At 40.8% G+C, this 27,376-nt stretch overlaps 1 protein-coding gene across 1 annotated transcript; it reads left to right on the top strand.

Annotated features, from left to right (window-relative positions):
* The first annotated feature begins 8,597 nt into the window (after positions 1-8,597).
* Positions 8,598-27,148, top strand: LOC311147924 (transmembrane protein 51-like). The gene is made up of 3 exons (XM_084184769.1): positions 8,598-8,749; positions 19,890-20,342; positions 24,039-27,148. The coding sequence occupies exons 2-3, from the start codon at positions 19,960-19,962 to the stop codon at positions 24,418-24,420; spliced, it is 765 nt and encodes a 254-aa protein (XP_084040895.1). The 5' UTR covers positions 8,598-8,749; positions 19,890-19,959; the 3' UTR covers positions 24,421-27,148.
* Positions 27,149-27,376: the final 228 nt, after the last annotated feature.

The raw sequence follows: 27,376 nt of genomic DNA, 5'->3' as shown, positions 1-27,376 counted from the left end.
CACATGGGTTATTAAAATGATTTATTTTCAATGACAGACATGAGTAGTAACAAGTAGAAAACAATGGGCTGGGGAGAATGAAATGAATGAATGAATGAATGCAATAAAGATGCCTATTCTAAAGAGGAAGTGTGTGTGTGTGTGTGTGTGTGTGTGTGTGTGTGTGTGTGTGTGTGTGTGTGTGTGTGTGTGTGTGTGTGTGCATTCTGGGAGTAACAGTTGAAGAACAGGTCCACAGAGTACATCAATGAGTCATCTCTCATACCCTCCCTCATAATAGTGCTCTGTGGGGAAAATGTGGCCCTTGTCCATGTTTGATGATGTCACTTCCTCCTCTAATTCAGGATGACTGCATCTCCGTGGTTACACTATAATGACGCAGCCCAAACAGAGGCATTAAATCAACCTCTGCCCGGCTGCATGCTGTGAATATGTCTGACTGACTGACTGACTGCAGTAGGGGGCCAAGCCCTCATTGGCACCACCCACCCTTTTCCGAATAAACATAGGTTCATTATTATGGGATGTCCAGGGACCTGTTCAGGAGGGTGCAAATGCATTGTGTAGAACAAACCCATTCATCTGCCATGTAAACTACGGTGATCATGTCTGTCCTTTTGCCTCTGACTAGAATTTTGGCCATCATTTTCTGTTCATTTCCCGACAATTCTACATGTTGAAACAGCACAAACAGCCACTGTTTGTCGACACCCAGCAGGTGATCGCTAACACACCGTGGACACCCACTACTTTGAGCTTTTTGTCTTTGCGGTGTGTCGGCTATAAGTATGAGAGGATGTTAGCAGTACAAAACAATGGTTATGTTCCAGGTCGTCTTTATCTTATCAGTGCAGTTCCTGAGATGTTACACACACAGCATTATTAGATCTGATCATCTGCACAGTGTGACTGTAATAAAGACCATATGGAAGGTGCCCAATGTTTTAGGGGAATACACTGGAAATATTCGAAGCAATTTTGAGGCTGAGCATATTTCTCTGATAGACATTGCCAGCTCCAAGAAGTGAGCAATATCAGCCCTCCTCCGCTGTGGCCTTCCTCTCCTCCCTCTGTCTGAGTGGTGCCCCCGGAACAGGAAGGATAGCAACAGGAACCAGAATAGGTATCATATGAAGGGGAAAAAAATCCTTGGGACCCAGATGCTGCATTACTTCCCCAATACTACAAAGTCACCATAATCAACAGAGCAGCTTCTGTTTTTGTCATTATGGTGATCCCCTGTAGCTCAGATGGTAGAGCATGGCGCTTGCAACGCCAGGGTTGTGGGTTCGTTGCCCACGGGGGGCCAATATGAAAATGTATGCACTCACTCTGGATAAGAGCGTCTACTAAAATGTAACAGTGAAGTGTTGGCGTGCTGTTTATCTTATGGCGTGTCTGTCTAGCCTGGTCTATTCACTCTCCCTACTCAACCTCAATGTTTGGTATAGATTATGTTAATTATACATTACTTCTTTAGAAAAACAGACGTAAGGAAGTATGTAATAAGTGCATTGTTATTGGGTTCCCACTATATGGCCAAGCTGCACAGTCAAAATTGGCTAAGTGAAAATGTGTGTTGGAAGCAGGGTGTTTGTTTGTCTGGCCAGGGCTACTTGCATCTTAGCCAGACCAACACTCTGTGTTCCCATGAGAAAATGGATGTTGATTGGTAAAGTCAAAGTCTAAAAAACCACAAGAAAACGAAAGTATTGTTCACAGAACGTTCTAAGAATGTTATTTAAAAAGATATACATTCCGTTCTCAGCATCAACAAAACTCTCTCTATCCTCTATACATTTTAGTCATTCAGCAGACGCTCTTATCCAGAGCGACTTACAGTTAGTGAGTGCATACATTTTTTTTAATTTTTTTTTATACTGCCCCCCCGTGGGAATCAAACCCACAACCCTGGCGTTGCAAACGCCATGCTCTACCAACTGAGCAGGTGTGTTGGCCATGCCCACTAATTGGCCACAAGTGATCTTAATAAGTGCGCGTTTCATATGCGTAAAACAACATAGCATGCTAGCTCCAATCTGGTGGTGCAGTGGACTAATTCCATATAGAGAGAACAGAAGATTATAGGTTTGAATCTCACTGTTGCTGTGTCACACACAAAAATGTATGTGTTTGCATGCTTAATACCTGAAGAAATTAATTTCCATGTGTCCTATCTGTGCTTGGAGTTTAAAATAAAGTTAACCCAAAATAAGATAGAAGTGTTATAAAAGTCTTATTGAAACATTCAGTGAAAATGTTAAGGAAGTTATTCAAAAACCTCCAAAGAACCTATAATTTCCATTATCTTGGCGTTAATAAAACCTCACAGGAACACTTTCAAGGAACCAGAGTAAAATGTTCTCATAACCTCCCTGCAACCTAAAAATAAATGTTATCAGAACAGGTGAAAAACATTCAGTTTTACCGGTCAGGAAATGTATGGCTTCGTTCCCACAACCAATTTGAAACTAAAAACATTAGTTGCCAGAACTTCCAAGGAACCAAATGTGCTAGCTGGGTAAAAACTGACCTATTTGGAAAGAGGAACTGCCCTTCTGTGCTGTTTGTATTGATATAAACTCTGTAAGCAAACAAGGATATAAATCTACATTCCATTGCCTCATATCTATCATAAATTAATATCAACTATCTGAACTAATTCCTTTTGGGTTAAACAATGTAGTGTTGAACTGAAAAGCACAAAAATATGAGATTCAATCCAGGATTCAATCCGATCATATGTTGTTGAGCGCTGTCAACAATGTAGCTTTTAAAGGCAATTTTCTTGTGTTCATGAAAATTGTATTCACCTGTAAACGCCACAGATGCATTTAAATGTCAGGTGTGCTACAACACCTGATCAAATTAGGTTTTAAGAGGGGGATAGGGCAACCATACAGTACCAAGACCTTTAATCTTATGTAGGCTAATTGTGTTGCCATTTTGTACATCTTTAGCAAATTCACTTCACTATATAGTAAGTTATTCTTACTCCTAAAAAATTACATTTTCTGATATGGTAGAAGTTATGTTTCTAATTGTGGAATTCTGATGGTTAAGAAACTCCAACAAATGAGAGGTAGCCTATGCATTGGTTGGCGATCCTTGTCTGACAGTGCAAGTTACATTTTTGTTTGACTGAACTTGGTTTAATGTTGCCTACAGTAGCCTAACTATCAAAATGATGATGCATTATGCTTTTTTTTGTCCCTTTGATATTTTAAGTAGAAATTGTCCACCAATATTAAATTGAAAAAATTGGTATTTTGACATGTCCCTCTGTCAACTCTGTGTCACTTCTAGGAAGATTTTAACCCACTTAATCCCAACATTTCTCCAAGTTTCACTATCGTTGTAAAGCCCTAGTAATTATTTTCTTTGAAAAAGTCATTTCTGAAGATTATTATTTATTTCATGTGTGATTCATTTAAGTCTGTTGCTCATTTTAAGGTAAACCCTGTTAAGTGAACTGAACTCTGTTAAGTGAACTGAACGTTTTAATATGGTGAAACTATTCCTTTAAAAAAATAACATATCTAATAGTCAAATCACAGAGTAAACGCAGGTGAGCTGGTTCTACTCTTTTTGGTCATTTTCTGGTATTTTGTGATGGAAAAGACCACAAAACGGGGTGGCAGGTAGCCTAGTGGTTAAGCGCATTGGGCCAGTAACCAAAAGGTTGCTGGTTCCAATCCCTGAACTGACTAGGTGAAAACTCTGTTGATGTGCCCTTGAGCAATGTATTTAACCCTAATTACTACTGTAAATTGCTCTGGATTAGTGTGTCTCTAAAATGAAAACTGAGTGGGTGGAGCATAACTCTACACATAGACAGGCTAGAAATATTTCATCAATTACATATTTTTTCTTGTGACACTTGCATTCAATTGGCACTCCCTGTTGCACACAACAAGCTTCCATTCCCCCTGTCACAAAGGGGATTAATGGCTGATTTAAGAAGAAATCGTCAACTCTGTTACCTTCTTTGGCACTTAATAGTCTTTTTTTTGTTAATAACCTCTTGAGATGGGAAAAAACGTTTTTATGAAGTTGAACATGTGCTCTTTATGACAGAATGAAAAAATATGGTGAAAACAAAAAAAATATTTGACGAAGTTACACTTCTCCAAAGGCACCGAATTATTGAAATGACCCTTGTGCTCTCTTGCACTATGCTTATAAATAAATCAATGAGTTCAACATTCTTTCGTTTGTAGCATTCAAAATACCTGTCCTAGAGTCCGATGATTCTCAACACAAAATGTGTGTATGTTAAAGCTAGAATCCTTACCCAGCAAGGCAAATGACGTTGGAAAGATGTTGAAAATCCATATTATCCAGAAGTTGAAGTTCGGTTCATTTTCGGTTCTGAATGAAAGTTGAAAATACTTAATTTACAGATGTTGAAAATACCTATTTTTTGGTAATTTATCCTATGGCCAAATGTCAATTGCCCATACATTCTCAATGAAGTAAGCATTATATTGTATCTAGTGATGTGCAGTTCGCGAACAATTCATTCTTTTTGAACAACTCTTTTTACTGAGAGTCATTATTTGTTTTTCTGGACGCAATGAGTCCTACAATGAGTCCTACAGATTGATACAAGCTCCTCCGGCTAAGCGGCTCCAGAGACGTGCTCCAACTAACAACTGTTTGTCATAAATGCACAGGAATATAGATCATGCTGCAGGCAGCATAGAGAAGAAAAATACATGTATAGAACTGATAATTGATCACAGGTACAAGAATGAATGCATTTAATTGATTATTGAATGTTATGATGGACACAGCTTTGTAGAACCAAAGCATACACAGCCTCTGCTCAACAAACTCGAACTCGAGAATGAATCGTCTGGGGGGCTGCAGTTCGCAAACGATGTGTGTCACCCTCAAGGCAGTCAAGCGATGCAATCCACCAACTGTCTTTCACAATCTAGTCCGGTTGCGGTCACAACTAGAACTTGTTTCAAATGTATCAAAAAATGTTCTTATTTGCCTAGCAATCAACAAATGTACATTGTTTAAAGCACACGTTTACAAGTCTCAGTCACAAATGATAGCTCCAATAAGCCCCCTATGGTGAACATAATGTAAACAAGAGACTTGTGCACGTGACATTAAAACTTTAAACTTTAAATAGAATCATGACTCTTTCAAATTTTCAGTTGATCATTCACCGGTAGGGGGTCCTACATGCTCTTGGCATTACTGACTCGTTCTTCTTACTGAACGAGTCAAAAAGATCTGAGTCAGTAAAAAGAGCCTTCCCAACTTCCCATCACTAATTATATGACAATAATACTTTTTTTATCAATTTAATATTGGAAAGAGGAGCCAACTGAAGACTGCAACATCAAATATATACAGTGTTATTGCTCTCAACTGTCACATGCAATGATGTTTAAAGTAGTTCAATCTACACAATAAACCAACAGACCATTTCAACTACAATAACATTCTCAGCAACGGTTACAGAAATATTTTGTATTTGTATGACTGTGATATGCTGTTGTTTGTCTACCTTAGTTGAATGCACTGATTGTATGTCGCTCTGGATAAGAGCGTCTGCCGAATGAGCAAAATGTAAATGTAAAAAAGAAAACGTGCAAAGCATGCTGGTTATTATTCGATTGAGCTCCATCTCCAAGCAAATACAAATTTGGTTGGTCTGGACCAGACCAAATCTGAACGAATCGTAGACATCTAGGCTATGTTTCACAAGTTTGAACAGCACTGTACGGCAAAGTTCAGTACAGTAGAGCACAGTAGAGTACAGTATGCTACGGTACAGTAGAGTTTTATTCAGTACAGTAGAGTAGAGTAGAGTTTAATTCAGTAGAGTACAGTACAGTTTAATTCAGTAGAGTAGAATACATTAGAGTAAAGTAGGGTACAATACAATACATTATACTGTACTATACTCTACTGTGCTGTACTGTACTTTACTGTGTTGTGCTGTGCTGTCCAAACTTGTGAAATATAGATGTCTATGATTGGGCAAAATCAAGTCCGGGCCAGACCACACCAGTTATAGCTGTCTATATTTGGTCCAAATCAAGGCCGGTCCAGACTGGACCAAATCTGAACCAATCATAGACGTCTATGTTTGGGCCAAATCAATGCCGGTCTAGACATCTGTGGACATTGAAATAAAGGCCGGTCCGGACCAGACCAAATCGGAATTCAACATAGACGTCTATGATTGGTTCAGAGTAGGTCCGGTTCGGACCAAAAATCTACTTTCATTTTTAAAAAAGACATCTGGGTCGGTCCGTGCTTAGTGGATAGTTGCTACATACATGTTTGGATTTATAAATGTATGATATATATACCCATTGATTCTTGAAGAATATAACTTATAAATGGCTCATGAGCTTAGTTAAACTGTCATACCCAGAGGCATCATGCCCATAGTGGGTATAGGGGCATGTGCCCCCTCGGATTTATCCTGTTTAAAATAAACATGTATAATAATAATATTGTATTTTTTTGTTAAATGTTTTGTTGTTGTTTCTCTGTAATACTACTAGCCACCTAGCAATTTTATAAAGTTGGCTACCAAGAAGCCATTTCAATCAAGTTAGAGATCGCATTGATTCGTTCTTCTAATCAAATCGAATCGCACAGAATCATTTCAAACGAAAATGTATTGTTCCTCTATTTTATCGGAGCCCATGTATCTAGACACATATCGAATCATCTTGAAAAGGGAAAGAGGCACATCCCTATCATACAGTGTTTGTTTACATTTACTTTGTTTGCAAACAGAGTATAACAAGGAGGGGATTGGATTATCTGGCCCCTGGGTTGCCCAGTGGGAGGAGTTTTCTCCGGGTGAATGGTGATGGCATTTGTTTTGGAACCGGGCTGTCTCCTGGGCGTGAGCCAGGTGCCTTATTCAAAGCCCACGGCGAAGTCGGCTTAAAACAAAAGTGACGTTGCCTAGGCTAGATTAAGCATGTGGAGTAATGAGTAAGTTTCTGTGTTTTCACATGCAAAGAGATTGTTTTTCATAAAAACACTTTATTTTCCTTCCCTCACCGCTTTTGCCCGTTCAAGTCACGGCCCATAGACCGGTGCACCCATATCGCAGAAGTTCAGCGTTACAGTGTGATTTAAATTTAAAGGCAATGTTCCTGCATTAGCGGAGGCTACATTCACGGTAAACACTGCAAATGTCGGCTCAATCGGAAATTACTTTTACAATTTTATTTCACAATCTGGAACACTTCAGCGATACAGATTGAACATATGATATGTTACGAATTCTGGTTATGTTGCTAGGCAGCTAACATTATTTAGGCTAGGGGTTAGGGTTAAGTTTAGGAGTTAGGTTAAAGGGTTCAGGTTAGGGGAAGGGTTAGCTAAAATAGTTACGGTTAGGGTTAGAGGAAGGGTTAGCTAAATGGGTTAAGGTTAGGGGAAGGGTTAGCTAACATGCTAAGTAGTTGCAAAGTAGCTAAAAAGTAGTAAGTAGTTGAAAAGTTGCTAATTAGCTAAAATTGTCCGTGATGAGTTTCGAACTCGCAACCTTTGTGTTGCTAGATGTTCACGTTATACAGTGAGGGAAAAAAATATTTGATTTTGTATGTTTGCCCACTGACAAAGACATGGTCAGTCTATACTTTTAATGGTAGGTTTATTTGAACAGTGAGAGACAGATTAACAACAACAAAAACCAGAAAAACGCATGTCAAAATTTTAATAAATTGATTTGCATTTTAATTAGGGAAATAAGTATTTGTGGTGGGTGGGGTCTTGAGAGAAAATGGGGTCCTAGCTGAAAATTTTGAATACCACAGGTTTAGATTGTTGACAACATATTAACTATATTTTGTCACCAATGTTTATTGAAAACATAAATACATTTGCACAATGAGCACTTGTCTCTCTAATACATTGTTACCTTTGTTGGTTAGCTAGTTAGAGAATTTTAGCCATATTAGCATAGACGTGACATCAGTCAAAACACCTCAAAACAAGACATGGTATCAATAACAAGATTTTTGTATTATTATTTTTGTTTATATATAGAACAAGACAAAACTAGCTGAAACGAGCCACTTCCGATTCCCCACATGGTAGTTTATTGTCAGTGAGGGGGCTCGATTAATCTCGATCGGGCGGCCGTGTAAGCGTGTTTTGCACTGACTGAAAGTTGATTGCATCCGACTTGGAACCGCGCTGCCTCCCAAGCGTGAGCCAGGTGCCCCACTTTGCGAAGTCGGCTCAGAACTAAAGTGATATAACTAAGCACGTTTAGTAATGAGTAGGATTCTGTGTTTTCCCATGAAAAAGTGATTGCTATACCAGCTTTATCTGCCTTCCCAATGAAACCTCGTTTGAAAATTCAAACATAGTCTATATTTTATGGTAAAGAGGTTGTAGGTTGTAAGTTTCTGGACGATGCACCACGCTGCCTTTTGACAACATGACTGAGCGACGCAGATTTCTGTTCATTTGAGAAAAGCGCTCTTCCGTCGTTCACATTACGGGCCATAGACCAGTGCCCCGCGGTTCAGCATAATCGAATCCGTCCAATGTTGCCAGCGATCTGGCACACCGCCTTCTGCCCCATTGAAGCGCGCGCATTGTTTTCGTGACGTGTCCAGCTAATTCGTCTAGGTCCGTCGAAGAAAGTTTCTGGTTAGAAATGTGGCTTGACATACAGTAATTCCCTTGATCGCGGGTGAACAACTTCGAAGAAAGAAAACACTTTGGAATGTATCGTCAACATGCAAAGGTAAGGGCGTCTATCTTCCACCCATTGCATGATATTGTCTTCATTTTTACAAACCTTGGTTTTTCTCCGTTCAGTACCTTTGATTCATACTTAGCGTAGTAGTAGGCTATAGTCTCAATATTAGAACGAGAATAGTATGGATTAATTTCTTTGTTTTCAGAACACACGGCTGTGTAACCAGCGTTATAGCTGGGCTAAGTATCTAATTTAGGAAAATGTGGCGTCTATACACATTACTACACTAGACTATAGATTACCTCTCTCAACAGATTTTTTTTGTGGTCTATCAATGCCCTGGAATGTGGCTGTCTGTGCCTAAATACTTTATAATTTCATCACACTTCTCTTCCATACGCCTACTTCTCAACGTCAACAGGGCACTACATTCATGTGTCGGCTACTTCTGTTCTTTGTTTGGTTCTAACTTCTACACATCTTTAGAAAGACATACAAGTCGTAATGGATAGAGAACTTCAGAGGTTGACAAAATCAATGCTACCTCAAATGTCTGCCAAAATGTAATTCTGTAAAAAACAGAACAAATCGAATACAGTTGCAAAGGAGACTAACTTTTTCGTTCCATCTCTTTCACACACACACACTTTTATTTACACAAACGTGGGGACAGTTATATTTAACAGTTCCCAATGGGCTGGCAATAGAGTTCTGAACATTTTAAGATGCTGAGAGTAGACACCTGAAATGGTATTCTGAAATTGCAACAAGCCTTTTAAAGTTATTCGAAGTATTTTCCTTATGTCATTGTGGCACAGTTTTGTGCAACTTTGGGTTACACATAACCGTGTACAACCAGCCAGATGTAAGAGGCTAGGTTACACATTGACTGTTCAAGGAAATTACTTTTAGGCCTAGTTGTACAGTGTGGGGTGGGGTGTTGGTCATACCACACATTCTTCAGTGTCCTAGTAATTCTACACTACCAATCAAAAGTTTGGACACACCTACTCATTCAAGGGTTTTTCTTTATTTTTACTATTTGTTACATTGTAGAATAATAGTGTAGACATCAAAACTATGGAATCATGTAGAATTGAAAAAAAGTGTTAAACAAATCAAAATATATTCTTCAAATAGCCACCCTTTGCCTTGATAACAGCTTTACACACTCTTGGCATTCTCTGAACCAGCTTCATGAGATAGTCACCTTGGAATGCATTTCAATTAACAGGTGTGCCTTCTTAAAAGTTAATATGTGGAATTCCTTTCCTTCTTAATGCGTTTGAGCCAATCAGTTGTGTTGTGACATATGTGTTATTTCATGGTTTTGATGTCTTCACTATTATTCTACAATGTAGAAAATAGTAAAAATAAAGAAAAACCCTGGAATGAGTAGCTGTGTCAAACTTTTGACTGGTACTGTATATCAATTGTTCCTCTCTCTCTCTCTCTCTCTCTCTCTCTCTCTCTCTCTCTCTCTCTCTCTCTCTCTCTCTCTCTCTCTCTCTCTCTCTCTCTCTCTCTCTCAGCAAGTCCAGACATACACACAAAAGTATTATTTTGCTGACATGCTGGCCATAGCAATTTGTAATCTGTCAGATTGCAGGTATCAGAGCATGCATAGGGTAATGTGGGGTAACTAACCCCCCCGAAGAACAATGTCCAATTGCTGACACAAAAAAGCAAAGTTAGGTAATGTGGATGATTAATTAACTCTTAAAAGCTGAAGTCTGGGTATCTTATTTTAATCAAATAAATGAAATATTGAAACAAAATGGCATTGGACATCTCACTATTAATATCCTCACTATGATGAGGTTTTGATGTAAGGTCCCTCTTTTCATTTTCGCGCCAAGTCATTTCTAAATCATCCTAAAGCATATAAAAAAATTACTCTGTAACTCAATGAAGTTACTTTTAGATGATAGCAATGAGGACTCGGCAGGCAGACGTCCAACCAGAGCAATAGAGTGCTGTGCGACAGCTTTTTTGCCCATCAGCCTAACTCACGGGGCACCCACAATAGGCCGTATTGTCACGCGGCAGCCATGCTCCTGCTGTTCAAGTGCCGTTTTCCTCACACAGCCCAGCCGCCCTTCTCCCGACCGGAACTGGCTGCCAGTTGGGGGCAAGACGCTTTTTCAGCGTGAAGCCAGTGTCATGCCTACTCCCAGTCACCTCTTATACACTGAGTGTACAAAACATTTTGAACTTTTCCATGACTTAGACTGGCCAGGTGAATCCAGGTGAAAGCTATGATCCCTTATTGATGTCACTTGAACCCCCTAAAGTCGATGTCTGCGCCCCCCATAAGAAATGTATCGCACTTCCGCATCTGCGGTGAAAGGTGACAGAGCTAGAGTGGTGTTTGTCAGACCATGAGACATCCCGAAAATCAGTCTCCTCGCAAAATCATCTGTAGCGTCCGACCGGTTTGGCCTTCAAACTATGATGAAAGATGAGACTCTCACAAACACGATGGTGTTCTTCGTTTTGCTCTATGACCCCCACAAGCGTCTTGGGTCTTGTCTGAAGTTGATCTGACAACTTCTGTCTGTAGTGTCCGAACAGTTTGGGCTACACACTAATATGACCCCTCTGTGAAAAGGTGAGACTCACAAACACGTACATGTCGGTTGTTTTGCTCTAGGACGCCCACAGGCCTCACAAAACTCGTCTGAAGGTCCCCCGGTACCAGTTGAAAAAATGAATGGAAGTATAGAGTGCCTTCAGAAAGTATTCAGACCTCTTGACTTTTTCCACATTTTGTTACGTAACGACCTTATTCTAAAATTGATTAAATTGTTTTTTCCCCTCATCAATCTACACACAATACCCCATAATGACAAAGCGAAAACCGGATTTTAGATATGTTTGCTAAAAAACGGAAATATCACATTTACGTAAGTATTCAGACCCTTTACTCAGTACATTGCTGAAGCACCTTTGACAGCGATTACAGCCTCGAGTCTTCATGGGTATGACGCTACAAGCTTGGCACACCTGTATTTGGGGAGTTTCTCCCATTCTTCTCTGCAGATCCTCTCAAGCTATGTCAAGTTGGATGGGGAGCGTTGCTTCACAGCTATTTTCAGGTCTCTCCAGAGATGTTCGATCGGGTTCAAGTCCGGGCTCTGGCTGGGCCACTCAAGTCTCACATTCAGAGACTTGTCCCAAAGCCACTCCTGCATTGTCTTGGCTGTGTGCATAGGGTTGTTGTCCTGTTGGAAGGTGAACCTTCGCCCCAGTCTGAGGTCCTGAGTTCTCTGGAGCAGGTTTTCATCAAGGCTCGCTCTGTACTTTGCTCCGTTCATCTTTGCCTCAATCCTGACTAGTCTCCCAGTCCCTGCTGCTGAAAAACATTTTACAGTTGAAGTCGAAATTTTACATACACCTTAGCCAAATACATTTAAACTCAGTTTTTCACAGTTCCTGACATTTAATCCTAGTAAAACTTCCCTGTCTTAGGTCAGTTAGGATCACTACTTTATTTTAAGAATGTGAAATGTCAGAATAATAGTAGAGAGTGATTTATTTCAGCTTTTATTTCTTTCATCACATTCCCAGTGGGTCAGAAGTTTACATAAACTCAATTAATATTTGGTAGCATTGCCTTTAAATTGGTTAACTTGGGTCAAATGTTTCAGGTAGCCTTCCACAAGCTTCCCACAATAAGTTGGGTGAATTTTGGCCCATTCCTCCTGACAGAGCTGGTGTAACTGAGTCAGGTTTGTAGGCCTCGTTGCTCGCACACGCTTTTTCAGTTCTGCCCACACATTTTCTATAGGATTGAGGTCAGGGCTTTGTGATGGCCACTCCAATACTTTTTATTTTATTTTACCTTTATTTAACTAGGCAAGTCAGTTAAGAACAAATTCTTATTTACAATGACGGCCTACACCGGCCAAACCCGGACGACGCTGGGCCAATTGTGCGCTGCCCTACGGGACTCCCAATCACGGCCGGTTGTGATACAGCCTGGAATCGAACCAGGGGGTCTGTAGTGACGCCTCAAGCACTGAAATGCAGTGCCTTAGACCGCTGCGCCACTCGGGAGCCCAATACCTTGACTTTGTTGTCCTTAAGCCATTTTGCCACAGTTTGGAAGTATGCTTGGGGTCATTGTCCATTTGGAAGATCCATTTGCAACCAAGCTTTAACTTCCTGACTGATGTCTTGAGATGTTGCTTCAATATATCCATATAATTTTCCTTCCTCATGATGCCATCTATTTTATGAAGTGCACCAGTCCCTCCTGCAGCAAAGCACCCCCACAGCATGATGCTGCCACCCCCGTGCTTCACGGTTGGGATGGTGTTCTTTGGCTTGCAAGCCTTATCCTTTTTCCTCCAAACATAACGATGGTCATTATGGCCAAACAGTTCTATTTTTGTTTCATCAGACCAGAGGACATTTCTCCAAAAAGTACGATCTTTGTCCCCATGTACAGTTGCAAACCGTAGTCTGGCTTTTTTATGGCGGTTTTGAAGCAGTGGCTTCTTCCTTGCTGAGCAGCCTTTCAGGTTATGTCGACATAGGACTCGTTTTACTGTGGATATAGATACTTTTGTACCTGTTTCCTCCAACATCTTCACAAGGTCCTTTGCTTTTGTTCTGGGATTGATTTGCACTTTTCGCACCAAAGTACGTTCATCTCTAGGAGACAGAACGCGTCTCCTTCCTGAGCGGTATGACGGCTGCGTGGTCCCATGGTGTTTATACTTGGGTACTATTGTTTGTACAGATGAACGTGGTACCTTCAGGCATTTGAAAATTGCTCCCAAGGATGAACCAGACTTGTGGAGGTCTACAATTCTTTTTCTGAGGTCTTGGCTGATTTCTTTTGATATTCCCATGATGTCAAGCAAAGAGGCACTGAGTTTGAAGGTAGGCCTTGAAATACATCCACAGGTACACCTCCAATTGACTCAAATTATGTCAATTAGCCTATCAGAAGCTTCTAAAGCCATGACATCATTTTCTGGAATTTTCCTAGCTGTTTAAAGGCACAGTCAACTTAGTGTATGTAAACTTCTGACCACTGGAATTGTGATACAGTGAATTATAAGTGAAATAATCTGTCTGTAAACAATTGTTAGAAAAATTATTTGTGTTATGCACAAAGTAGATGTCCTAACAGACTTGCCAAAACTATAGTTTGTTAACAAGAAATTAGTGGAGTGGTTGAAAAAACGAGTTTTAATATCTCCAACCTAAGTGTATGTAAACATCTGACTTCAACTGTACTTTTTACATTTGTCATTTAGCAGACGCTCTTATCCAGAGCGACTTACAGTTAGTGAGTGCATACATTTTCATACTGGCCCCCCGTGGGAATCGAACCCACAACCCTGGCGTTGCAGGCGCCATGCTCTACCAACTGAGCTACACCACCATGCTTCACCGTAGGGATGGTGCCAGGTTTCCTCCAGAAGTGACGCTTGGCATTCAGGCCAAAGAGTTCAATCTTGGTTTCATAAAAATATTTTTATTTATTTAATCCATTTTAGAATAAGGCTGTAACGTAACAAAATGTGGAAAAAGTCAAGGGGTCTGAATACTTTTCCGAAGGCCCTGTACATTAGTAGTTCAGTAAGGTGATGTAACTATTTCATTGGTCTGGTAGACTAAAGTCATTTCAGTGTGTACAGAATATGAGTAAATGGTAAGTGCAGTAGTAAGCCCAGGGTTCAGCTGTTGGAACAGTCTTGTGGCTTGGGGTTAGAGGCTGGCTTTGAGACAGGTGGTCCAAGACTTGATGTTGACCTCACTGCAGCAGATCCCTCTCCCCTATGCGCAGCCTACTCCCTCCTTCACGATCCGAGGCCCCTTTCAGGTAACGGATGACCTGAGTCTGGACCCCCTCATCCATGGCATCCCGGGTTGCAGGGTTCCTCCAAATTGCTCCTATACACAGAGAAATAACATTTTGTTACATTTGAATCGCGCATGGTCTTACACATGAGTTTAAGAATTTACTTAAAAGTAGGGAAAACAAGTGTAGCACATTTTAATATTATCAAAACTTACTGTGATGAATGGTCTTCAGAAACATGGCCCTGAAACAGGGCTTATCCCTTGCCCCAGTCCAGGTTTTGGCAATTGCAAGATGGGTCCTTGGCACCCTTTACAGCCAGAAACCTAAGCTATTAAATGCAGGATAAGTATTAGAAATGACACAATTTTAAACATATTTCCCGCCCCCACCCCCTATAATTTATATACATTTATTATGACAGTCTGTAAAGATGGCAGATATTTACATTTAAGTTGGTATGTTCTTACCTTAATTTCTACAGCCCAAACTTGGCACCGTTGGTCTGTTGTAGTGTCTCACTCCTGGCCCTGTTTGAAACAATAACCTTCCGTTCAAATTAAGTAAATACTGTGTAAGACAAAACAGATAGGCAAGGTCTCATCTGGGCTAAGCGACTGTACATACCTCCATGGCTATCATCCACATGGTGCTGTGTTGAATACGATGCTCGGGCTGGCCATTGCCCTAATTGAAAGACACACCAGATTACATAAATAAAGGGGTTTCTTTCTCTTTTGAATGTACATATAACTTTAGTCAATGTTGCTAGCTAGCTAACTAACGTAAATGTGCCACCAACTACTGTTCGTAGTGTGCATTTCTCTATTGGATGGATTGAGAGTATGAATCCTAGACTGTAGCCTACATTGGGGTCCCAAATTATTGACACCCTTGAAAAAGATAATGACTGTATAAAGTAAATAATTCATACTGAGCTATATTGTATGCTCCCCCCAAAAAAATTTGACAAGTAATTTTTTTTCTCAAAGAGTCAATATTATCGACACCCCTAAAGTGTCTTATAAATAAAGTTGCCAAGTTTAGTATTTGGTCCCATATTTCTAGCATCAAGCTTGTGACTCTTCAAACTTGTTGGATGCTTTATGCTTTTTATTCTTGGATGCAGTATGCTTTTGATACTTGGGGGTATCAAAAGTCATACCCCCAAGACATGCTAACCTCTCACCATGACTAATAACAGTCGAGGTTAGCATGTCTTGGGGGTATGATCTTTGACCCTCTAACTTTGTCACTCATCATTATTCACGATTCATTCAGGATTATCCGTAATCATGGTAGCATCCACATTAATGTAAAAGAGTTTAGAAACATATTATCTTCTTATTTACAATAAAAGTGACTCAAATTATACAATACTTTATTCATAATTAATTTGTATTGGGCACAAAATAATCTGAAACACAACCAAAACAAGTTTTTAGTCCCAAGCCTAATGTAGTCATTGTATGCTAGGAATATGGGACCTAATACTAAACTTTTGACTAATTTATTTATAAGAATCTTTAGGGGTGTCAATAATTTTGACCCTGATATTTTTTGAAGAAGAAAGAAATACACTACCGGTCAAAAGTTTTAGAACACCTACTCATTCAAGGGTTTTTCTTTATTTTTACTATTTTCTACATTGTAGACTAATAGTGAAGACATAAAATCTATGAAATAACACATGGAATCAAGTAGTAACCAAAAAAGTGTTAAACAAATCGGAATATATTTTATATTTGAGGTATACAGAAGATAGCCCTATTTGGTAAAAGACCAAGTCCATATTATGGCAAGAATAGCTAAAGTAAGCAAATAGAAACGACAGTCCATCATTACTTTAAGACATGAAGGTCAGTCAATGGTACAGTGGCAAAAACCATCAAGCGCTATGATGAAACTGGATCTCATGAGGACCGCCACAGGAATGGAAGACCCAGAGTTACCTCTGCTGCAGAGGATAAGTTCATTAGAGTTACCAGCCTCAGAAATTGCAGCCCAAATAAATTCTTCACAGAGTTCAAGTAACAGACACGTCTCACCATCAACTGTTCAGAGGAGACTGTGTTAATCAGGCCTTCATGGTTGAATTGCTGCAAAGAAACCACTACTAAAGGACACCAATAATAAGAAGAGACTTGCTTGGGCCAAGAAACACGAGCAATGGGCATTAGACCGGTGGAAATGTGTCCTTTGGTCTGGAGTCCAAACTGGAGATTTTTGGTTCCAACCGCTGTGTCTTTGTAAGACGCGGTGTGGTTGAACGGATGATCTCCGCATGTGTATTTCCCAGCGTAAAGTGTTATGGTGTGGGGGTGCTTTGCTGGTGACACTGTCTGTGATTTATTTAGAATTCAAGGCACACTTAACCAGCATGGCTACCACAGCATTCTGTAGCGATACGCCATCCCATCTGGTTTGGGCTTAGTGGGACAATAATTTGTTTGTCAACAGGACAATGATCCAACACACCTCCAGGCTGTGTAAGGGCTATTTTACCAAGAAGGAGAGTGATGGAGTACTGCATCAGATGACCTGCCCTCCACAATCCCCCGACCTAAACCAAATTGAGATTGTTTGGGATGAGTCGGACCACAGAGTGAAGGAAAAGCAACCAACAAGTGCTCAGCATATGTGGGAGCTCCTTCAAGACTGTTGGAAAAGCATTCCAGGTGAAGCTGGTTGAGAGAATGCCAAAAGTGTGCAAAGCTGTCATCAAGGCAAAGGGTGGCTATTTGAAGAATCTCAAATATAAAATATGTTTTGATTAGTTTAACACTTCTTTTGGTTACTACATGATTCCATATGTTATTTCATAGTTTTGATGTCTTCACTATTATTCTACAATGTAGAAAATAGTAAAAATAAAGAAAAACCCTTGAATGAGTAGGTGTTCTAAAACTTTTGACCGGTAGTGTATACTTGTTAAACAAAATGTATTTCTCCAAGCAATTGTATTAGTATAAAATAATATAATTTCCCCCCCCCTTTTTTTTTTTTGCATGCAATATAGCGTAGTATTTCAATTATTTTATACAGTCATTATTTCTGATCTTTAACAAGGTTGTCAATAATTTCTGTCCCCACTGTATATCAAAAACCTTAACGCAATTAACATTACTTTGTCAAAGGAGGTTCAAAAGTGGGTAGATCGATTTTACTCTCACTATTATTGGTCACAGTTCAAAAGGCTAACATCCTCCCAATTAAATGGCAATGGATTCCAACAGTTTAGCAATGCAGGCTTAATTACTTACATTGCAAGTTGCAACATTGGATGTGGCTTCGATTTGAACATAGGTTGAAGCAATGCAATTTAGTAATGACATTTACATGTAGGCTATGAATTAATGGCCTAATAGGCTAGAATTGGTTTCATGACAATGGACAATTTCACCCTTAATGACAGTGATCAAGACTTTTCTTCAAGTGGATGAGGTGGTTTAGTGATTGGCATCTCTCAATAAAGCAAAACCCTTTATTTCCTAGAACGAAACAGTTTGTATTTCCTCAAATATAATATCCTATATTAAATCAATTTACATTTTAGTTATTTAGCAGACGCTCTTATCCAGAGCGACTTACAGTAGTGAGTGCATACATTTTCATACTAGCAAATGTAGGCTATTTTGGGGCATAATCAATATATCATTAATCTATTTAAACTGTACATTTTTAAGTATATACATTTGTGTCATCCTCAATTATTTTAAATGCATTATGTTCACGTGTGGTTGTATTGTGTTTTTAAATTTGCAAATAAATCACAACAAATGGAAGGTTTTAATAACAACAAAAACAGCTTGCGGCCACTGGCTGGCCATGGTTACCTGAAAGGTAGCAGGCCATATTTGTGATTTAGAAAAATTCCTTGCTATTGTCTTTCAAATGAACTCATGGCTAGATGGCTTGCCGAGGGCTTATAGGAGTCCTCTGAATGGGGGCTACCCGGAAGAGATGCAAATCCCGTTTTAAATTGCAAAACGCCGCTCGTCCCGCTGGCGGTTAGGCCTATAAAATGAATAACTGCTGATCATAACCATTAAGGACTTACAGTATGGTTAACTAACTGCTAACTGAAGCAGGTAATTGTCATGAGGGTAAATGGCTTTTCTAAACTGGTGACTTGGGTTGCAAAATGCATGTCTGGTTTTATTATGAGTAACTGTTCTTGCTCTCGTAAAGATAGACACACAGGAGCACCCATATTCGGGCAATACCGTGGGAAGGTCAAATATAGGGTGGGGGGGAGGGGGGAGACTGGGACAGGCAATGTAACATCCATTAAATTTTTTAGGAAAAGTTTTTGTAAGACATGCACCTTCCATCGGATCATCTTGAAACATTCTCTGTAAAGCTAACTTTCATCAAGGTTTTACATGGTCTAGTATTGGTTTGTCTTTTCATTGTCAGTGTCCTTTTTTAGCGTTATGATATCCATAACGGTTGTGGATGTGATGGATAATAATGTATCTTATCTTCGCTTCAGAAGATTGTGCATTCACTACATTTTGTGTGCTTATTATGGGATGTTCTTCAGACTTTACAGAAACATTTTATATCTTGAAAATGGTGTTCTATCTAAGATTATTTTGGAAAATATATGCGGAAATGAATTTGTCATATATGGCAGTACTATTTTTGAAATAAAGATGAGAAGAGTGTTTATCAACAGTCTGTGAATAGTCCTGGAGTGAATATTCTATTTTTTATGAAAGCCCCTCAAAATATACTGACTTCATCCAATGTCCAGAAAAGTGATATTCCAAATAAAATTCCTGTAAAACGGCTTTGAATGGCATTCCTTATCTTAATTCTACTAAACAACTTGACATTGTGCAAGAAGTTCCTGTACCTGGGAGTCTGTGCTGTAAAATATTGCCATAAAAACACACCTTATTAATAAAAAGGCTGCATAATGGAGTTTTCCAACTCAGTAAGTATTGGCTCTGTCAAGTAGGTGCTAATGTTCTCAGGAGACAGAAGCTGCAGGCAGTCACATCATCTTAAACAAAGGAATTCACTCAAGTAGGAAAGGAAAGGCATATTGCCCACCCAGCATGTGAACTCTAGTTGTATGATCTATTGAAAGTGAAGCCAATTCAAAAGCAAGGGAATAGTGAAATGCGTTGTTATTGTGAGGTGTAGGGTAAATGTGTGCTTTTTTCACAGATAATTTTCATGTTTTAAATTATCCTATGTTGAAGTAATTGGAACAACAATTCTCTATCTATGCCATCATTTTCCCCATTTACTCTTATATTTGGATTTGTATTGGAATGCTATTGTTAACCCCACAGATTAACCTCTTTACTGTATCAGTGTTCTATCTGTGCCCTAATCGACTGTTTCTCTCCTCAGTCTTTGACCCCAGGTGTGAAGCAGCTAGCTGACCTAGCTGAACACTAGGTGGACCTACGTTTTGGGGAAAATGCACTCAAGTGTTGAGGTGCCCCCGAACACCCCTGTTGCCAGCAACCACAACAACAGTCCCGGAAACACAGGTTCTCAGTATGCCTTGTGTGCCCTGGGGGTGGGACTGGTGGCCCTGGGCATTGTCATGATCGTGTGGACTGTGGTGCCTTCCGACATGGCCGGGAACAACAGCAGTGGCACCGGAGGAGGGAACCCGAAACCGGACACTAGGGGGAGGACTTCATCGGTGGCCTTTGTGCTGGTCGGGGCTGGGGTGGCCATGCTCCTGCTGTCCCTGTGCCTGGGGATGAGGAACAAGCAGCGGGAGCAGCAGGCGCTCCTAGAGGCCCAGGCTCTGGGGGCAGGCAACGTAGCTGCCAGTGAGGAGGATGGAGAGATGTGAGTACTGTAGCTACTGAGTTAGTTATTGAGCTAATTAATGACCTCAGCAGGTTTGTTTTCTCAGGGTTCAGTGCAGGGGTGGGCAATCTCTTTATTACTTTACTAACCTTTTGACTGCTCCTAGATGTTTAACATCGCATTATGCACACCAGATGACGCCATCAGTGTTTCCGGATGATGTCATCTGAAACACTTATTTCTATCTTTTTGAATACAAAACATAATAAAAACTTGCCATTCTCATATTTATTGATGTTGGGGTGGTGCTGGAGATGATGAATATTGCCCTTTAATCTACGAGGGCTGGTGTATAGGAGCAGGTTTTGGTGTCTGCCAATGCTCTAACACATGTTCAGCTGATTCAACTACATTGAACAAAAATATAAACGCAACATGTAAAGTGTTTGTCCCATGTTTCATGAGCTGAAATAAAATATCCCAGAAATGTTCCATACACATACAAACCTTATTTACAGTGCATTCTGAAAGTATTCAGACCCCTTGACTTTTTCCACATGTTATGTTACAGCCTTACAAAAATGGATACAATTGGTTTTTTCCCTCATCAATCTACACACAAAACTCCATAATAACAAAGCAAAAACAGGTCTGTATCAATCTTTGCAAAAATAAAACCTGAAATAACACATTTACATAAGTATTCAGACCCTTTACTCTTTGTTGAAGCACCTTTGGCAGTAATTACAGCCTCAAGTCTTCTTGGGTATGACGCTACAAGCTTGGCACACCTATATTTGGGGAGTTTCTCCCATTCTTCTCTGCAGATCCTCTCAAGCTCTGTTAGGTTGGATGGGGAGCGTCGCTGCATAGCTATTTTCAGGTCTCTCCAGAAATGTTCGATCGGGTTCAAGTCCGGGCACTGGCTTGGCCACTCAAGGACATTCAGAGACTTGTTCCGAAGCCACTCCTGCGTTGTCTTGGCTGTGTGCTTAGGGTCGTTGTCCTGTTAGAAGGTGAAACCTCGCCCCAGTCTGAGGTCCTGAGCACTCTGGAGCAGATTTTCATCAAGGATCTCTATATACTTTGCGCCGTTCATCTTTCCCTCGATCCTGACAAGTCTCCCTGTCCCTGCTGCTGAAAAACATCCCAACAGCATGATGCTGCCACCACCATGCGTCACCGTAGGGATGGTGGCAGGTTTCTTCCATGGTCTGAGAGTCCTTTAGGGGCCTTTTGACAAACTCCAAGCGGGCTGTCATGTGCCTTTTACTGAGGGGTGGCTTCCGTCTGGCCACTCTACCATAAATGCCTGATTGGTGGAGTGCTGCAGAGATGGTTATCCTTCTGGAATGTTCTCCCATCTCCACAGAGGAACTCTGAAGCTCTGTCAGTGTGACCGTCGGGTTCTTGGTCACCTCCCTGACCAAGGCCCTTCTCCCCCAATTGCTCAGTTTGGCCAGGCAGCCAGCTCTAGGAAGAGGTGGTGGTTCCAAACTTTTTCCTTTTAATAATAATGGAGGCCACTGTGTTCTTGGGGACCTTCAATGCTGCAAAAATGTTTTGGTACCCTTCCCCAGATCTGTACCTCGATACAATCCTGTCTTGGAGCTCTACGGACAATTTCTTCGACCTCATGGCTTGGTTTTTACTCTGACATGCACTGTCAACTGTGGGAACTTAAATAGACAGGTGTGTGCCTTTCCAAATAATGTCCAATCAATTGAATTTACCACAGGTGGACTCTAATCAAGTTGTAGAAACATCTCAAGGATGAAACAGGATGAACCTGAGCTCAATTTCGAGCCTCATAGCAAAGGTCTGAATACTTATGTAAATAAGGTATTTCTGGGGTTTTTATTTGATATAAATTTGCAACATTTTCAAAAAAAACTGTTTTTACTTTGTCATTATCGGGTATTGTGTGTAGATTGAGGATTTTTGTATTTATTTAATCCATTTTTAGAATAAGGCTGTAACAAAATGTGGAAAAGGGGAAGGGGTCTGAATACTTTCCGAATGCACACATTTGTTTACATCCCTGTTAGTGAGCATTTCTCTTTTGTCAAGATAATCCATCCACCTGACATGTGTGGCATATCAAGAAGCTGATTAAACAGCATTATCATTACACAGGTGCACCTTGTTCTGGGGACAATAAAAGGCCACTAAATGTTCAGTTTTGTCACACAACACAGTGCCACAGATGTCTCAAGTGTTGAGGGAGGTTGCAATTGGCATGCTGACTGCAGGAATGTCCACCAGAGATGTTGCCAGAGAATTTAATGTTAATTTCTCTACCATAAGCCGCCTCCAACAATGTTTTAAACAATTTGGCAGTACGTCTAACCGGCCTTACAACCACAGACCACGTGTAACCACGCCAGCCCAGGACCTCCACATCCAGCTTCTTCACCTGTGGGATCATCTGAGACCAGCTACCCGGACAGCTGATGAAACTGTGGGGTTGCACAACCGAAGAATTTCTGCACAAACTGTCAGAAACCGTCTCAGGGTAGCTCATCTGCGTGCTCGTCATCCTCACCGGGGTCTTGACCTGACTGCAGTTTGGCATCAGTGGGCAAATGCTCACCTTCGATGGCCACTGGCATGCTGGAGAAGTGTGCTTTTCACGGATGAATCCCAGTTTCAACTGTACCGGGCAGATGGCAGACTGCGTGGTTTGCTGATGTCAACATTGTGAACAGAGTGCCCCATGGGGACGGTGGGGTTATGGTTTGGGCAGGCATAAGCTACAGACAACGTACACAATCACATTTTATCGATGGCAATTTGAATGCACAGAGATATCTTGTTGAGATCCTGAGGCCCATTGTCGTGCCATTCATCCGCCGCCACCACCTCATGTTTCAGAATGATGATGCACGGCCCCATGTCGCAAGGATCTGTACACAATTCCTGGAAGCTGAAAATGTCCCAGTTCTTCCATGGCCTGCACACTCACCAGACATGTCACCCATTGAGCATGTTTGGGATGCTCTGGATGGCTGTGTATGACAGCGTGTTCCAGTTCCCGGCAATATCCAGCAACTTCCCACAGCCATTGAAGAGGAGTGGGACAACATTCCACAGGCCACAATCAACAACTTGATCAACTCTATGCGAAGGAGATGTGTCGCGCTGCATGAGGCAAATGGTGGCCACACCAGATACTGACAGATTTTCTGATCCATGCCCCTTCCTTTTTTTAAGGTATCTGTGACGAACAGATTCATATCTGTATTCCCCAGTTATGTGACATACATAGATTAGGATCTAATGAATGTATTTAAATTGACCCATTTCCTTATGAACTGTAACTCAGTAAATTCTTTGAAATTGTTGCATGTTGCGTTTTATTTTTGTTCACTGTGGTTAGTTGATTAGTTCGATCATGTGAATGTCTTTGCTTTGGCTGGAGCAAAAGCCAGCACCCACACTGGTCCTTTGCTATTTACATTGCTTACCCATGTTTTAGTGCTTCTTTGAATTTCTCTGCAGTGCTTTGTTAAGTAACTTTTCAGTTCAAGCCCCATGACGTAAACCCCACATAACCTGTTTTATTTGGGCACCTGTTGCAATAAAGCCATGTAAAGCCATCAGGACTGTATTTAACAGCACACACTGCATAGCCTACAGTACACAGTATCAACAATATAGAAGACAAACACAATCCATTCTGAAAGCGCATAGTTACTCATGTCTGTCTGTGTGTTTCTGTATGAATGTCAACAGGGCAGAGGATCGAGCCCAGAGGTACACTGTGCCCAGCTACGAGGAAGTGGTAGGCAGTGGCGAGTACCCCATACGCCAGAGCAACTTGCGCCACAGCTCCTCCCAGCTGCCTTCTTACGACGACCTGGTGGACGGTGTGCAGATTGAGCTGGAAGGGTCAGAGGTCACCCAGACGACACCCGCTTCCGCTAACCCTGCCTCCTCCGCTGCTGCTGCTCCTAACCGCCGCACTGGGCGAACAAGTCTCAAGCTCCTTCCCCTTAAGATCCGGAGGATTAAATCGGAGAAGCTCTTTATGGATAACTCTCAGCCACCGGGAGGGATCAGTATTGAGCCGCTCACTCCACCACCAATGTATGAGGATAAAGCGCCCGAGCTCTGAGACTTGGCACCTTCTAGGTTTCAAAGCAGGCAACTGCAGCCACTGCGGTCCACTATGCGTGGATTGGTTGTGCAGTGCTACTATAGATGTGATCAGATGGCCCTTGTCATGCATCCGTGGCTAAATAATCTCGATGACACTTGTCATGCCTACCTGGCTGAGGACTTTTCTTTAGACCTGCAACTCAAGGGCAGTGAACACAGTTCCAAACGTGGGGCACTGGGATTTGACTAGAACTTTGGGTCAACACTAATGTTGCTGGACAGAGGGAACACATCCGAGTTCCGACTGATTTACAAGGACATTGAAGCTTACAGGGACATTGAAGCTCGGTTCAAAGGATCAATATTATTGGGGGAAATACTCAGCTTTGTCTTTGATGCCTTTGTTACTTTACAACAAATACTTACTCTGGTCCAAATCTCCTTTGTATGCAGTTGACCATACTTTGTTATGTTCATCTGTCTGCTATATTATTTAAAGTTCCATCTTCATCCTCAGTCCAGTCAGCCACGTGTGCTATATGTATTAGTATTATTCATGTCTAAGTTTTGTATTCTGTACAGCAACTTAGACAGCTACTCCTCACATTTTGGGAGAGGTGTTATTTGGCGACTGACTCAATGGCCGTCTTACTCAGACAGTGTTTGTGTGTTGCTGCCTGTGTTGCTCGTCAATAGAGGACAATTGAGAGAGCGAGAGAGAGAGAGACCAAGGCTCTTGAGAGAGCGAGAGAGAGAGAGACCGAGGCTCATGGATAGTTAGAAGCCTTTGCACTGTAGTCATGGTGAAATGGGGATGAGCTCTGAAGGCAGTAGTGTAGTCCAGCTCTTTTCCTTGGCTGTTTTTTTTTTTGCTCAATAGAGGAGAACACAGGGGGGACTTTCTCTGAGCAGCTGGGAGCTGGGATAATGGCACCCATTGCTCACTCACTCATCACTCTTGAACTAATCTTCACTAGCTCCTTGACTGGCAGCACTGTTTTCAGAGAATGAAATTCTGGTGTCCATGGTTTGACCCCATTTTGTTTAGTGGAGCAAAAAGACTTCAGTGCCTTTATCTTTCTAGTCTGTCTGTTTCATGCTTATGAGAGAATGGAAATTAGCGAATCCATTAAGTGTTTGGAATTCTAGAATGTTATTTTCTTATCATACGGATGCTATTTTCTGATGTCATGTTGATGAACCTGTTCAGCAACTATTCACTACTTTTAGGTGGGAACACAAACTGTACACAACAGTAGCCTTCTTTGCATAAGTGAACACTTAATAAACTAGCAAATGCTCACAAAATGCATACCTATGCACACAGAACAAGAATAGGCTTTTTTAAGGAGAATTGAATTGCTAAATTACTATACTCAACAAAAATATAAAAGCAATATGTAAAGTGATGGTCCCATGTTTCATGAGCTGAAATAAAAGATCCTAGTCATTTTCCATACGCACAAAAAGCGTATTTCTCTCAAATGTTGTGCACAAATTTGTTTGCATCCCTGTTAGTGACCATTTCTCCTTTGCCAAGATAATCCATCCACCTGACAGGTGTGGCATATCAAGAAGCTGATTAAACAGCATGGTAATTACACAGGTGCACCTTGTGCTGAGGACAATAAAAGGCCACTTTAAAATGTGCACAATGCCTTAGATGTAACGTTTTGAGGGAGCGTGCAATTGTCATGCTGCCTGCAGGGGGTGCTGAGGAGTGTTTCTGTCTGTAATAAAGCCCTTTTGTGGGTAAAAACTCATTCTGATTGGCTGGGCCTGGCTCCCAAGTGGGTGGGCCTATGCCCACCCATGGCTGCACCCCTGCCCAGTCATGTGAAATACATAGATTAGGGCCAAATTAATTTATTTCAATTAACTGATTTCCTTATATGAACTGTAGCTCAGTAAAATCTTTGAAATTGCTGCATGTGCGTTTATATTTTTGTTCAGTGCAGTTTGTACATGTAAAATAGCATGCGCGTCATGTACATTTAGTTTTATATCAATTTTGTATCTGCTCTGAATAAAGGTTGTTCTTACAATATTGTTGACGGTATTTGTAGTTGTCATGCCTAGGCAGTGCTGTATGTACCTCAGTCTGTGTGTGTGTGTGTGTGTGTGTGTGTGTGTGGGGGACCATTTTTGGCTGTGAGGAATCAGTGGTTCATACCATGTTCTGTACTTAAGAGGACACTTCACTCTAAAATGAAAGTTTGTCAGATGTTTTCAAACCTCAAAAGGAGCCTTATGTTAAGAAACGTACACATCCCGAGCCATTGGTTTTGTAGATCAAACGATAATGTCACAACACCAAATGAATGGGAAATATGAGCACCTGAGATGCTGATCTGTTTATGAATGAAACATTGTGCCCATTGTGCTCATCTTTTCCATTCATAAGCAGATCAGCACCAAGATAAGCACCATGGTGTTCATCTTTTCCATTCATAAACAGATTGTGCTCATCTTTTCCATTCATTTGGGATTGATGAATATAGCTGTATCTATACAATCAATGGTGTTGGACATGGATCCATCTTCACATTAAACATCTGACAAACTTAGATTTTGGAGTGTAATGTCCATTTAAGAATATTCTTATGTGGAACAGAAACACTGTTCATGAGTTCAATGGACTTTTCTCTCAACCAGCTGTATGTATAACTTTAATTCAGATAATTTCAAATACATTATTTGTAAACAACATGATTGATTTGTATGACTAAATACCCTTTTGTATGTATCGTGAAAATATGTTTTTGTAGGAGGAGTTCTGTCTGTTTATGTTTGACTTCAAGAGGTGTTCAGAATGTTGCATTCTGTGGACACTAAAGGAGTTGAGTGTATTGAGACCACAGTTTTATTGCAAATAGGTCCTGTGACTTACTGGTTTTCAGTAACCACGCTAACATGTGTTTCTGGGAAATCATTAAGCATGCCAGTGCCATACTTCCTGCAATGTATATGGT

This window comes from Coregonus lavaretus (genome assembly GCF_964263955.1).
Source record: "Coregonus lavaretus genome assembly, chromosome: 20".
Classification (NCBI taxonomy): Eukaryota; Metazoa; Chordata; class Actinopteri; order Salmoniformes; family Salmonidae; genus Coregonus; species Coregonus lavaretus.
The sequence above is the reverse complement of the archived record's forward strand: the minus strand, read 5'-3'. Positions and strand labels throughout refer to the sequence as shown.